General features: G+C 64.5%; 2 protein-coding genes across 9 annotated transcripts; one reads left to right on the plus strand and one right to left on the minus strand.

The window, feature by feature from the left end:
* Nucleotides 1-388: 388 nt before the first annotated feature.
* Mb (myoglobin) lies at nt 389-8,326 on the minus strand. The gene is made up of 3 exons (XM_047550453.1): nt 8,165-8,326; nt 3,547-3,769; nt 389-854 (listed from the first exon to the last, which is right to left on the minus strand). Exons 1-3 carry the CDS (start codon nt 8,257-8,259, stop codon nt 708-710), a joined length of 465 nt encoding a protein of 154 aa, XP_047406409.1. The 5' UTR covers nt 8,260-8,326; the 3' UTR covers nt 389-707.
* LOC124983284 (translation initiation factor IF-2-like) lies at nt 4,686-12,992 on the plus strand. Of its 8 annotated transcripts, none has more exons than XM_047550448.1 (5): nt 4,686-7,207; nt 7,673-7,875; nt 9,308-9,409; nt 9,910-10,494; nt 10,626-12,992. In XM_047550448.1, exon 1 carries the CDS (start codon nt 6,122-6,124, stop codon nt 7,106-7,108), a length of 987 nt encoding a protein of 328 aa, XP_047406404.1. In that variant the 5' UTR covers nt 4,686-6,121; the 3' UTR covers nt 7,109-7,207; nt 7,673-7,875; nt 9,308-9,409; nt 9,910-10,494; nt 10,626-12,992. The 8 variants fall into 8 exon arrangements, with proteins under 8 accessions (XP_047406404.1, XP_047406402.1, XP_047406407.1 ...); XM_047550446.1 differs by having other exon boundaries at nt 9,910-10,090; XM_047550451.1 differs by having other exon boundaries at nt 9,910-10,090; nt 10,633-12,992.
* Nucleotides 12,993-13,797: the final 805 nt, after the last annotated feature.

Raw genomic sequence — 13,797 nt, forward strand, 5'->3', positions numbered from 1 at the left:
TGCCACTGCCGGCCACCTGGTAGGGTCCCTGGCCAGAGTCCTCGCCGCCTTCCAGGCTGCGTTCTCAGCGCCAGCTCTGCCACCCGCTGGCTGGTGACCTTCTCATGTTGCTGAAGCTGTGACCGCGGTGACCGTGGCCTCCCTGGCCCCGCCCCTCTGGCGGCATTCTCACAGCCGGTGCCCTTGACGCCGACCCCTGGTGACTGCCGCCCAGACCCGGCCCTTCCCTGCGCGCTTCCCTCCACCTCTGAGCCGCACCTGGGCCGAGGAAGGGCCCCCGCCCCTGTCCCCACCCACGGGCCGCCCTCCCGGGGTCTCCCGCAGGTCTCCTCCTGGGCTCGGGGTGGGCGCTTCTCTTACTCCAGAGTGACCAGGGCCAGGCAGAGACTAGGAGGTTGCACGTGTTTTATTAAAACCCGGGGGGTCGCCCGGATCTCCAAGGTACAGGCGAGGCTCACAAAGGGACATCCTGCTGTGATGAGGGCAGGGGAGCTAATGGCGCGGCTCTGGGGTTTCAGGGTGAGGGTGGGGACGGCTGGAGGGCGGAGGGATCTGGCTGGGTTCTGCCTCAGTGGGCAGGGCCCCGACGGCGGGCCCAGGGCGGTGACCCTCCACTGCTAAGCAAGCGAGCTCGCGTCAGGCGCCCTGGACCGCTGCGGGCGTTGGCGCCCACCCTGCCCGGCCTAGGCGGGCGGCGCGGGGCCGGCTCAGCCCTGGAACCCCAGCTCCTTGTACTTGGCGGCGATGTCGTTCCGGAACAGCTCCAGGGCCTTGCTCATGGCGCCCTGAGCGGCGTCGCCGAAGTCCCCCGAGTGCTTGCCCTTCAGGACCTGGATGATGGCCTCCGAGATGAACTGCAGGGAGGGGCGAGAGGGGCGCCGGTCAGCGCGGGGGACGAGGGACGCGCGGGGGCCTCAGTCCAGGCTGCTGCCAGTTTCGGCCTTAAGGACAGCCAGGAGCGTCTTGGCCACCATGGGGCAGGGGCGACCACCACCGCTTCACAGAGCGGGAGACCCAGGCGCGGGCGGAGCTCCCGGAGCCGGACGGGGCAGGGGCCTCTGCTCCCCAGGGCTGGCGGGTGCGCACCGGGGCACCGGGCAGGCGGGCGGGCAGCGCAGGGCGGGGACCTCGCTGCGCCGGTTCACCCAGGATTGCAATGGTGAAGTCCGAGGGGGGGGCCGGACTGGGGTGTTGGGCTTCTGCTCTGGGGCCTTGGTGGCCCATTGCTTTAGAGACCCTGTTTGCTTCCTTTTCTTCTGTTTCATCTTTTCTCTTCCGGTGCTGGGATGGACCCCGGGGCTGCACGCCCAGCCCTAGAGACCCTATTTCGGGGACACAGGACAGAGTTAGCCCCACAGATCCTGGGGGGAGGCGGGGAGAGGGGAGGAGCAGCCTCTCAGGGTTTGGCAAAGATCGGTGCCATGTCATTACCAGGAGACGGGAAGGGTGCCCGGGCCGGCTGGGGACCAGAAGGCCCCGGTCGTGAGGCACCCCTGCGCCCTCCACGTCGGTCAGGACTCCGCCCCAAACACACCCCTGGCTGGGCACCGAGCGGTGACATTTGGCAGGAGACAATGAGGCAGCCAGACTGAGGTCCCACAGCAGGTGGAGGACAGAGCTGAGACGGGACAGAGGGGTGGGGACAGGCTGCCGCCAGCGCGGGGCAGAGGCGGGGCCGCAGCGGGCTCTTCTCTGCGTCTCCGGGCCCCAGGGCGCAGTGCCAGGGGCAGGGCTGGGGGTGGGCCACGGAGGCGGGAGCCCGCCAGCGCCAACCCAGCGGCTGCCCGGCCCAGGAGCAGGGTCTGCGCCACCCGCCTCGGCACAGGCCCAGTTCACCTTGAATCTCACAAATTCAGGACAGTCTGGCAACCAGGTGCCGTGCAGCAAGCCCTGCCGGGGAGGATTTGGGACGGATGCCGGCCTGGCGCTGGCCCGCGCGTGTGACCTGGCCTGCAGAACAGGCCGAGGATCGCCGGTAGGGTGGCCCCGGCAGAGCCAGTGCAGGGAGCCTCTCCTGGGACAGGTAGCTGCGCAAAAGCTCCCTTGGACCCGCGCCCTGGGCCCTGAGGAGCCTGGCGAGGGGCTGGGCCTCTTCCTGTTGAGGGACTGTGCGTTCAAGGGGCCTGTGGGAGGTGGACCTGGGTCTGGTCCACTGTCACCGTGTGACTGGCCCTTGGCTGTCCTCCCAGCCTCAGGGCCCCTCCCTGGGGAGGACAGGTCCTCAGTCACGCTGAGCCTCTCATGCTCTGGACACGGGAGTGGAGAGGCAGGTTCTGCCCCGAGGGGCTCCAGCTCCAGCTGGGGCTTCGTTGGGGAGAGATTCACGGTGACACAGCCTTGGCAGGTGCCGTGACAGGAATGAGGACAGAGGGACACTGGGCGGGGGTGCAGGTGGAGCCCCTGACTTGCCCCATGGGCCTGGGGACCCGAGGAGGCTGCGTACCCTCTCTGAGCCCCCAGTTAATGCACCTGCGGGCAGAGACTGCTAACTGCCTGCCTGCTGTTTACTTCCCGTCTTCCTTTAATAGAACACTAGCTGTATTGGGAGTCCTAACAGATTATATTTCCCAGCTTCCCTTGCTGACTTCCATAACTAACTTCTGACCAATGAGACACATACAAAAGGATTAGATGAGATCCTGGATCCCCTTAAACTCCTTACGAGGGAGTCTTCTCTCTTTCTCCTGTTTCCTGTTTGGAATTTGGATGAAGCGGGTGGAGTTCTTGCAGCCATATTGAGCCATGAGACAACTTTGAGGATGGATACCACACGCTGAAGATAGCAGCACAGAAGGTGAGCCCGGGCCCCTGGTGGCTGCGTGGCCCCCATACTAGGCCTGGACTCCCTGCCTCTGAACGTTTTTTATGTGAAAGGATAAAAACGGAATGCAATTCCTACCCCTCACCCAGGGCGGCTCTCGAGAGGATTCCGTGGTGTGGCCACGGCACGTGTCCAGCGTGGCCGGTGCTGACTGGGGCTGCCTCCCTGGTCCTCCCTCCTGTGCCAGCCTTCCTGCTGCCCCGGCCGTCACAGCATGCACCTGTCTCCAGCTGTCCCCAAGCTCCCTGCCCACGTCCCCTCCCGCACTGGCCATAGAGGCAGGACCTGGCCCTGGGCCCGGCTGGCCTCAGGAGGTGGCTCGAGGCTCTGCCCGGGGGGCTACAGTCTCTGCACCTGGGCAGCTGCTGGGACCCTGAGCTGCCTGCTGCCAAGCCGGGCACCCAGCTGCTGGGCTCCGGCCTCCCGCCCGCATCAGGCTCCAGGGCACCGGGCAGGGCGGGGATCTGGGAGACAGAGACCCGGCCCGGGTCCTGCTCTGCTGTGGCCACTGCGTGTCCTCATCCACCCGGTGGGAGTGAGGTGGCTGGCAGCTCTGGGGCGCCCAGAGCCACATTCACTGGCCCCTTGCTGGCGGTGAGCCGCTGGTGGGCGGGCAGGTGGTGCTGGGTCCCCAGTTGGAGCGGCTGGCGGTGCCCGAGGGCCGGGCGGTGCCGCCAGGCTGTGTGGGCCCAGCAGCTCGCGGACTTGGCCTGCGCCCCGCCTACCTCCAGGTACTTGACGGGGATCTTGTGCTTGGTGGCGTGCGACTGTGCCAGGGGCTTGATCTCCGCCTCGTGCTGCCCCTTCTTCTTCAGGATGCCCCCCAGCGCCCCGAGCACCGTGCTGCCGTGCTTCTTCAGCTCCTCCGAGGCCTTCATCTCCTCCTCCGACTTCAGGTTCTTGAACTTGTCGAACTTCTCCAGGGTCTCAGGGTGATCCTTAAAGAGCCTGTGGACACACGAGGGCTGGGGTCAGACGCGGGCTGTGCAGGGGGGTCTGCAGCTGCCAGGCTCCAGTCCTGTCCGGCTGCCCCTTCTGAGCTGTGCAACCTCAGGCAGTTCACTGCCCCTCTCTGTGCCTCAGCTTCCTCACCCAAGGAAGGGGAGAACCTGTCCCTACTTAGAGGATTATGTGAGATACTACCCGCTAAGGGCCTGCAAGGCGTCTGGCACCTACGTGTCCTGAGCACTGGTCACTGTTTTATTACCGTCCCTCAGGTGGGGGTGCGGCTCGGTGGTGCAGCGCTCGCCTACATGCCCGAGGCCTTGGGTTCCACCCGGTTCTGCCAAACTCTTTTTTTAATTAAAGCATCATGAAGTTGCTGATATCCCCATGGACACTGTCACTGTCAGGGTGAGGGGCAGGAAGGACAGTGCCATCCTGCACTGCGCCTGGCCTCGGGCCTGCCCGGGGTCTCAGGGAGTGGACATGGGGCCCTGGTGCCCGAGGCCCTGGGTGGCTGGGCTCTGCCTGCACAGCGGGGGCAGGCCCTGCGCTGTGACGTCACAGCCAGGCCTGGGTGACTCGAAGGGCAGTCCTCGGCACCTGGGGCCTCTCCGCAGCCCTGCCTCCAGACGGCTCGGCCCCAGAGGCTGAGCCCCTGCCCGAGCTTCCTCCCATCCAGAGGTCTGTTCCTCCAGCGGTTCCTCTTCTGTGGTTTCCAGGCTCCATGACAGTCTGGTAACCCCGCTGTGGACACTCTCTGGTTTGCGGCTCAGGTCCCTGGGAAGCACCGGCCCGGTGTCTCCATCCCAGGGTCCCCCGGGAGGACCTCTGAGCTTCTCTTCGCCCCACCTGAGAACGAGGTCTGGTTCTCTGAGTTGCCTCTCTAATGACCTCCTCCTTGGCTTGTGGTCAGCTAACGCCCCCAGCTCCTCTTCATCCGAACCCTGCTCCCGTCTCCTCCTATGGCCGGGCAGCTGGTGACCTTGACCCCTGCACAGCTCTGCAGTTCCTCTCCCGGGATCAGCGCCCATTCCAGCCTCAGCAGCCTGACCTGGCATGTGGGGCGTGGTGGCTTCTGATTTGGGGTGAGCATCCTGGCCCGGGAATGCAGGCCTGAGGGGAGCCGACAGCCACAGAGCGCTGGCCGAGGACAGGCGTGTCCCCAGGGCTCCAAACATGCAGCCGCTGTGTCCCCAGGGCGCTGTGGGGGGGGGTCGTGCTATTGCCCCATCTCACAGGGGAGGAGACCGAAGTCCGTCACCCCCTGTGCCCAGCCAGCAGGCAGAGCCCAGCCCGCCTTCCACCCCGGCCGGCCCCTCCTGCCCCCGGGCCCAGGGCACATTCTGAGTGGGCACAAATAGCATCTCATTAAAAAGCCTCGGGGGGCAGATCCGCTTGACAGGTGAGGGAACCCAGCTCGGGCTCTGTCCACGTCACAGACGTCCCTCTGCAAACTGCAGCGAGTGAGCCAGCACCCCGTGTGCCAGTCTGTCCACAGCCAGGACAACATCCCACGTCACCCGGGACCCTGTCCAAAGCCGTGTGCGTCATTGACAGCCCGTCTCTGGCACCTTTCTTCAAGGGTCCCCGACTACCAACTATTATTATCTGGTGACAATGATCCTTGGATTCCTGATGACAGACGCAGGACTTGGCACCCTCAGAGAGGGCTCCAGGTCAGGACACCGGAAGGAGACTGCCTGGGGCAGAAGCTGGCGGGGGACTGGGCATGCGAGGCAGCAGGGATCTTGGGCGTTAGGAGAGCCCCCCAGTGTCTCCGGGAAAGAATCACGGACGCCAAGTTCTAGCCCGGCTCTGTATCGAATGTGCTGTGTGGCACTGGAGAAGTCATTCAACCTCTCTGGGTCCTGCCAGAAGAGTCGGTCTAGATGATTTTTCAGCCTCCAAAAGTCTTTCCGGTGCCTCACCCTCCACTCAGCACAGAGAGGTGGGCGACCCTGTAATACTTCACGGCACAGGAGGACAGAGCTAGCGTCTGCTGAGCCATTCTTGCGCCTGTGGCTTCCGGCTCCGTTGGCCCTGAGTCCTGCAGCGGGGATGCCCCGGATCCACCCGATGGCAGTGCCTCAAAATGATGGACGAGGAGGCGCCTTCTTCGCGGCCTGCGCTGTCCTGCGTTCGTCCATCCACGGATCAGCCCGGCTGCGGAGGTGGAGACCCTTCCTGCTCCATGGGACCAGGAGCCCGTCTCCAGCCTGGCGCGACCCCGGGACGGGACTGTCGTCGTCGAGAGCGGGGAGGCTAAATCCGAGTGTCCTGAACTGGGATCCCAGCCCCCTCTCACTAGCTGTGTGACTTTGGGCAGGTGACTTAACCTCTCTGTGACATGCGGTGATGACACGTTGGCCTCGGAAGCTCGCTGCGGGGCCTAAACACAGCGAAGCACCCAGGCCGCACTCAGTAGGCACCGCGGGCCGTGCCCTCCTCCCCGGCGTCGCCGCCATCGTCCCGTGCTTTTGCTCCGGCCCTCTTCGCCAGGAGTTCCAGGTTCTGCGCGGCTGGCTCGCCGGCTCCGGCTGGGGCTGTTCCTCCCCGTCACGCTCGAGCTGTGGCCACCAGCGCGGCTCTCAAACTCCACCCTCCGCCACCCCGACAAGAAGGCGAAGCTGGGAGCCGGAGGCCCTGGGCAGTCGGAGCCCCGGCCGAGCTCCGTGTGCAGCCCGGCTTCTAAACTCCAGGGCGGACGGCCTGCGGCTCGGGCCTCCCGTCTGGCCCACAGACTCGCGGGCTGTCACCTCTCGTGTTCCCAGGCAGCGAGTGACCTCACCAAGGTCGGGAAGCAGGGCCGGGCACCTGCAGCAGAAGCCCCGGGCCGCCTCACCCGGCCTGAGAGGAGGCAGCAGGCCAGGCCCCGGGAGGCCTGCAGCCGGGACAAGACAGGGCGCCACGCCCTTGGGGGCCTGCCAGGGGCCCAGCCTGGGCATGTGTCTTGTCCCTGGCCGCCAGCCGCTGGCCCCTGGCCGCCGGCCCCTGGCAGGCCTCTCTGATCCGCCCCGGGAAGGGAAGAAGTGTCTCCAGATCACACACCACCCTGAGTCTCCTTCAAGATGTCCAAGGCCCTGCCAGGGACCAGAGGCCCCCGATCACCTTGGAAAGACCCCTGCTGTCCCCCGTGGCTCCTACCGGAGGCTGGGAGGATCCTGCGTCCTGAGAGTGGGACAGAAGACCATCCCTTTGCTCAACCAATGGGGAAACAGAACCCAGAGAGGGCCAGTGACTTTTCCAAGGTCACACAGGAACAGCGGCTTGGGGGTTGATGAGACGTTCGGGGGGCATTTCGTCCAATCAGGAGGGGCCTGTTGCAGCCCCAGCAGCCAGTGACAGGGACAGAGACGGAGGGGAGTTGCTCAGGTGCCAGCCAGCCAGCAGAAACCTGGCTTCTTCCTCAAGGCTGCAGCCCGACCCCAGCCCCGACTTCAGGTAGCTGCTGGCAGCAGGTAGGGGGCAAGTCCCAGGGAGGCCAGAGGTCACTCGGGGGAGGGCTTCCTCCCCCCACAGAGGAGAAATCATGTGCCAATCAAAACTTGCTGCCGGAGGAGGAAAAGTTGGTCTGCACCATCAGGCTGACCAGGGACCTCGGGGAGGGGACCGGGTGCACCCTGGGGTGGAAGGTCAGGGGAGGCAAGCCACAGGCCACCCCTGTGCCAAACTCAGGATCTGGGGGAGCTTCCTGCATAAGGCAGGATGTCCTCGGAGACCACGTTACCCCAGCCCTCGAACTGGAGACCTGTCCTACGTCACAGGTCACTCACGGCACTTTGAAAAGTCCTAAGCTGGGACTCATCTCTAGCATCTAATAGCATTTCTAGAACTCACGGCCTGCCCCAAAGCGTGCCAGGCCCCTGTGTCCGTCATCTTATTATCTCTCACTTCTCTGTGATTTAGGGATTAGGACTTCCCCCCACTGAACAGGAGAGAAATTCAAGGCTCAGAGAGGTTGAGCATCTTTCCGAGGGTCACACAGCTGCTCAACGACAGAGCCACGTCTGGATCCCGACCTGTCTCACCTTGAAAGTCACGCCTTAGCTTTGACATTTCGTGGACTTTAACAGGCTTGTGGCTCTGGGGACCCATTTAGGCCTCATCTAGTAAGTGAGATGGTGGGACAAGCTCTCCAGGGCCTTTCTAACTCCGTGTGTCATTCTAAGATTCCTCCTGATGGGCTCAGGCTACGGGGGTTTGGTCCTCAAGCCTCCCCCAGCTGCTGACGTCGGCCGGGAGGGGTCTTCTCTTTCCCAAGTCGGGTCCCTGACGCTTAGGAGCAGGGAGAACCGAGAGGCAATGGGACCGGCCTCATCTCCGCAGCCAGCTGGCCTGGCCGGCTTGGCACCGGGCTGGGCTTCTGGGGTGCGGGTGGCCGGGGCCCCTGCCCGTTACCTGATGAGCACTTCCTGCCCGTGGCCGGCGAGGTCGGCCTCCACCTTGCCCCAGACGCTCAGCACCAGCTGCCATTCCCCGTCGCTGAGCCCCATGGCCTCCGAGGACAGAAGGAGCAGGTGCTGATGCTGGGTGCTCCGGCCGGGCTGGGATGGGGCTACCCGGCCCGATGGGCTTTTATACCCCTGCCCGCAGGGTCACCGGGCGCCCCCGCCCCGCCCTCCAGGGGCCTAATCTCTGCCTTTCTCCGCCTCACATGGGAAGCTATTTTGGGGCAGGTGCCATTGTGAGGACCAGGACAACTCGGGCCACGGGGTGGGGGTGGGGGAGGCGTGGAAAGAGCTGGAGGCGCTGGGCACCGCCGGGCCTCCCAGGCCAGCAGAAAGGGCACAGCCCAGCCTCTGCGGCGGCGTGAAACCCGACGCTCCCGCCGCCGGCTGGCTCCTGTTCTGCAGCTGGGCAGCGGGCGCCGCTGGCCTGGGACAGTCCTGGCCCCACAGCCTGCTCTGCCCACTTCCTGCCCACTTTTCGGATGCTCCTCGCCTGCCCCGGGTGCTGAGAAGGAGCCCGCGGCCCGTGGGGCAGGCAGGCCCTGGCCCCGGGCTCCCGTCTGGTGGCTCTGCCCACCCGCTGCCCTTGCGCCAGCCACTCTTGCCACGGCGGAGCCAGGCCCTCGCCTCTGGCACCCACTGACCCTAGGAGCCCCACGGGGCAGACCCTGGCCTTGTCCCCTCGGAGGGGGCTGGCCTCGTCCCTCGGCAGGCGGGCAGCAGAGTAGCCCTGGACCCAGTGTGCCCTGCCCACACCCCAGCCGCTGCCTGGCCTTGGGGACGGGGCTCGGCTTCACCCTTGGGGCCACTCCGGCCGCATGACCCCCATGGGTGCCAGGCGACCCCAGCTGGACTGTTCCTGGGGAAAGGTGGCTGGGCGGCCCTGCAGGAGAGCCAGAGCCGAGGCAGGGCCCACGGTTCGTCCAGGCATCCGCCCCACCCGCCCCGCCACCCGCTGCCCACTCGTCTCAGATCCCTCATCTCTCCATCCATCTGTCCACCATCCGTCCGTCAGTCCTCTCCACCCACCACGGCCAGGGCCTGACCTGCGGAGGACATAACAGGATGAGATAAAGCTCACCCTCGTCTGCAGGCATCCCACGAGGCCCTCGGGGACACACAAGGGGAAGAAAACACTTCAGCTCCTCCAGCGCTGTGGCCACAGTCTCCCGGACGCTCCGCTGCCTCCGCACAGGTCCTGTGGTGTGCAGGGCGCCTCCCTGGCAGGGCCCACCTGCTCTTCTTCCCGGGGCGCCAGCAGTGGTTCAGAGGGCAGGCCCTGTCCGGCTGTCCAGGCTGGGCACTGCACATGACTCTTCAGAGGACCACTGCCCAGCTGGGCCCCACGGAGACGCAGTGTGGCGGCTGTTCTGGGACCGCAGGATTCTCCCCTGAAGCTGCCGCCAGTCAGGGCTGGTGGGCGGGGGTTGGGCCCTGACCCAGGCCAAGGCGGGACCCGTGGCCTGTTAGCTCCGCCAGGCAGAGACCCTCTCGAAACGCAGCAGGGGTCCAGGAGGTCGCTCAGAGGTCACGCACTTGCCTGGCCGGGGAGACTGCTGAGGCCCGTCCACCTCGGGCCTCGGACGTCCTGCCCTGGTCCCTGTGAGACCCGTCAGTTAGGGCTGAGTGACCACCAGCTGCTGCTCCCTGGGTGACCCTGGTGTGGCCTCAGGAGCCTATTTACTGCATCTGCAGATTCCCGATGACCAAAGGGCCAAGTCACGCAGGCCAAGCGTCCGGCACCTCTTCCCGAGGACCACAGTGACGCCAAGACCCGCCCGTGTCAGCAGTGGGAGAGGCAGGGACCGCGGGGACTCCGGGCCTCCATCCTTCCGTTCACTGGCCTTGAGGGAGGCCCATCTCAGAGTCTGTACAGGTCAGACCCTCGGCAGCTGCAGCCCCTACTTCTGACTGGAGGGCGAGTGAGGCCATGGGTGGGAGGGGAGGCCAGAAAGAAGGAGGCTGTGGCAAGCGGCTGAGGCCAGCGGAGCCGCCTGCCCGGCACCCTGGGGTCTGATTGGCATCCTCGGCTCCAGAGCTCAGGGCGTTGCCCTCCTGCCTGTGCCCCTGAGAGCAGCAGGACAGCCCGCAGGGTGGGCTGCCCGGGCCGATGATCCGGAGCCCCGGCGCGTCTCCCACCCCCAGCAGCCAGCTGTCGGGGGACGGCCTGCGTTTCCAACCCCATCAGCGCGTTAGCGATGCCAACGTGTCCAAGGTGGAGCCTTCGCCAGCCGGCAGCCTGCCCGTTAGCTGCTGCTCGAGGCTCCGGCTTTGAAGTTGGTGAGACCTTTTAAGTTAAGTGGCGGGAGGCGCGGCTGTGGCTACCCGCGTGGCCTGCTCTGCAGGGACTCGACGGCCTGGCTGGGGCGGGCACCCCGGGCAGGCGTCCTGCTCAGGGCTTCTCTCTTCAGCTTCCAGGATGCACGGAGCCCCCAAATCTGAGAGCAGGAGACTCAATCTCAGGCCTTCAAATTCCGGAGCCTTCTTGTTCTCCCTACAGATCACCTGGCAGCCTCTTGAATCCTCCTGGGGACGGCAGGCTCGCTACCTAAGCTTTAAAACTTCTTCTTTCTATTGAGTCAAAATACAGCTTTCTGCACCCCCCCGCGCTTGCTGGGCTCTGCTGGCCCCTTGGCGCTGCAGAGGACCAGCTGAGTCCCACACCAGGAAGCTGCAGGCCCGTCTGAGCCGCCTCTTGTCCAGACTGACCATCCCCAGACTCGGAGAACCAACTCAGGCGGGACAAGTCACGGCTGGCACAGCACGGCAGGCGCCCCTCAGCTGGGCTGGTGGGCGAGCCTTTGAAGTAGGTGGACATTTTAAGGGTCGCCGTTTAAGCTAAGGGAAAGGTCCTGGCACTCTGGAGCGGGCCTTCGGTCTCTGGCCTTCGCCTTCAGTCTCTGGTCCGGCACACAGAGAACCCTCCAGCCCCTGTGCAGGCCTGAGCCCAGGCCCCTCTCTGTCCAAGGGCTGAAAGTCCAGTCGAGCTGGCCTCTGAGTTTTCTAGCCTCTAGGAGGCCACCAAGTCCCTCTGGCAACTCCACCAAGGGAGACCGAAGACGAGGAAAGAGGAAGAGCGCCGCGCCTCCTCCCGGCCTCCTCTGGCGCCAGCCCGCCCTCCCGCCAGGCTGGGCGGGGCGCCTACCCCAGGCCGAGCCCGCAGCGCCCCACACGCAGCTCCTGGCAGAGGAACCCTCCTGGGCCAGCGCCAGGCCGCACTCAGAGCTGGCAGGACCTGCCCAGAGCCCTGGCCTGCGCCCGGCCCGCGGGAGCCCACCCGGCTCTGCTCTGCGCCAGGGCCCATGCTGACCAGTCCCTTCTCCCCAGCTGTCCCCCGAGCTCCAGCGAGGCGACCAGGGCTGGGGTGGGGAGAGGTATCTTGTAGCAGCCGCGAGGCAAGAGGCAGAGGAACTAAAAATACAATGGCGAGGCCAGGCCCGCCCTCCTTGCAGGCTGGCCGGGGGCTTCCGGGAGGAGGGCAGGCGCCAGGGACCCCGGGCTGGTGAACAGGTGCGGCCTGGGACACCCCCCTGGGGACTCCGTGGCTCCTCCTGCCCCCTTCCTTCCTGGTCCCCGTCATGGGGGCAGCGCTCCTGCAGGAATCCTGCTTCCAGCCCATGACCTTCTTCGCCCTCTGGCCTCAACACGGGCACAGCTTGCTCATCTCTGCCATTTCTGCCCTGCCAGCCCCTCAGGGGGCAGGGGTGTAAAAGCCACAAACACCCACTGGGCACTCTAGGCATGCCAGGGCCCTGAGCCTCCCCACCGTGGACACGTATAAGTCCCACTTTACACATGAGGAAACTGAGGCACAGAGAGGTTAAGAACCTTGCTCAAAATACACAGCCAGGAAATGTCAAGCCCAAGATTGGAGCGCAGGCAGTCTGCTGGAGTGGGAAGTGGTCTACTTTTCAGACCTTTTGCCTCTCGTCCCCCTGAGAGCACCAATAAGCCCCTATCAGAGGAGCAGCCAATAAGCTCTTCCAATGTTTGTTTGATTGTACGGGTCCAGCCAGGGTCTCCCTGGAGGGAAGGCTAAGACGGGCCTTGGCAGCCTCCCGGTAGCTGACAACGGGGGCCCTGCTGCCATCTAGTGGCCACAAGGAGAAACGCCCCGCCTCGGCAGGCAGGTCCAGCCACCTGCGGGCTCAGCGCTCCGCTGAGAAGGCGCGGGCTGACTTCCCAGGGGTGGGAGCAATAAGGACCAGCCCCGGTGTGGCTCAAGGCCGGTGTGGACAAGGGATGGGCGCAGGGACAGTGGCTGCGTGTGCAAGTGGGGGAGCAGCTGGAGGTGCCCGGACTGAACGCCGTGTGCAAAACCCAGGGGTGCGTGGGGGGAGGGGCAGGGCGGACGAGAGACACCGGAAGACCAGTGGGGACTGGTGGCTCGGGTAGGTACAGTGCTGGACTGACCTGGCAGGTAGTGTCAGCTCTGTGGGGTGGTGTCAGGGCAGCAAGGTGAGTACTCCTGGCCCTGATGCAGGAGGCCCGGATGTGCAGGCCAGGGCGCCGCACCCCCGAGGACGGCTGGGGTCGGGGGCGTGGCCAGTGCCGGGTTGTAGAAGGGGACCCGGACCTGAGGGCTCTCCTGTGTGTGGGGGTGAGGGGTGCTGGGTGGGCGAGGGCCCTGCCACTGAGCCCCAGCCCCAGCACATGCGCTACTTCTGGGATCCAGGAAGAGTGTCCTAACTTTCTAAGGACTTTGCTTCTTTCCTCTGTAAAATGAGAAATGTTTAAATAATGCCCTAACTCAATGTCATGTGAGGATTAAAACAGAGTGTGTGTACAGCACTTAGTGAGGTGCCTGGTATGCAATAAGCGCTTCATAATTGCACATGTGTTGGGTACAGAGAAATTGTGATTTCTGTGCTTCCTGGTGCACACAGGGGTTTCTGTCACGGAAAAAGAGGAGGAGAGAAGCATTAAAATGCAGCCACAGAATTAGACAGGGGCCCGGTTCCAGCCCCTGGGAGCAACTACCCTGTGGGCGTCTCCCAGGGGAGGCGTGGCGTGGGGTGTGTGCAGGGGAGGGCACCAGCTGTTGGTGGGGGGACAGGACACATTTTGCCCAATGTTCTGTTATGTTCACCCCAGAGCTAAGGGGTGGGGCCTCACAGTGAGCTTAACGCCTGGCCACCTCCATTCTACCTTTGGCGTTTACTAGGCTGGCTTTAACGTGTCTCTCTTTGTCCTTATTTCTGTGACATTTGAAGTACAATCGTACACCATATAAGGACATTTGGGGCAACACTATGGGCAAGATACCAGGGTAGATTCTAATGGAGCAGGAACGGTCTGGCCTGAAGCATTTTTCTGTTCCTTTTCCGTCTGCATGCGCTTAGAAACACAAATTCCTACCATTGCCCAACAGCCGCTCCGTCTCCAGTAGCTGGTGGGCTCAGGTTCTGCCACCAGCCCAGGGTGCAGGTGACCCCACCCAGGTGAGATCCCACCCAGGTTTGTGAACGTCACTCACAAGGACAAGCCAATGAGTAGCGTTTCTCTGAAGGTGCCTGTTGTTGAGTGACGCACGACTGCAAAGCCAGGTGTGAGAGTTGTTGGCATTTTCTCTTCGGATGTAAA

The sequence above is a fragment of the Sciurus carolinensis genome, chromosome 4 (assembly GCF_902686445.1).
Source record: "Sciurus carolinensis chromosome 4, mSciCar1.2, whole genome shotgun sequence".
Taxonomy (NCBI): Eukaryota; Metazoa; Chordata; class Mammalia; order Rodentia; family Sciuridae; genus Sciurus; species Sciurus carolinensis.

What these genes read in the sequence shown, in the direction of transcription:
- LOC124983284 (XM_047550445.1), top strand. Translation starts at nt 6,122, where the DNA reads ATGACACGTTGGCCTCGGAAGCTCGCTGCGGGGCCTAAACACAGCGAA.
- Mb (XM_047550453.1), bottom strand. Translation starts at nt 8,259, where the DNA reads ATGGGGCTCAGCGACGGGGAATGGCAGCTGGTGCTGAGCGTCTGGGGC. An exon ending in GGGCAGGAAGTGCTCATCAG is followed by an intron (nt 3,770 to 8,164) that starts GTAACGGGCAGG and finishes GTGTGTCCACAG; the next exon opens with GCTCTTTAAGGATCACCCTG. An exon ending in TCCCCGTCAAGTACCTGGAG is followed by an intron (nt 855 to 3,546) that starts GTAGGCGGGGCG and finishes CCCTCCCTGCAG; the next exon opens with TTCATCTCGGAGGCCATCAT.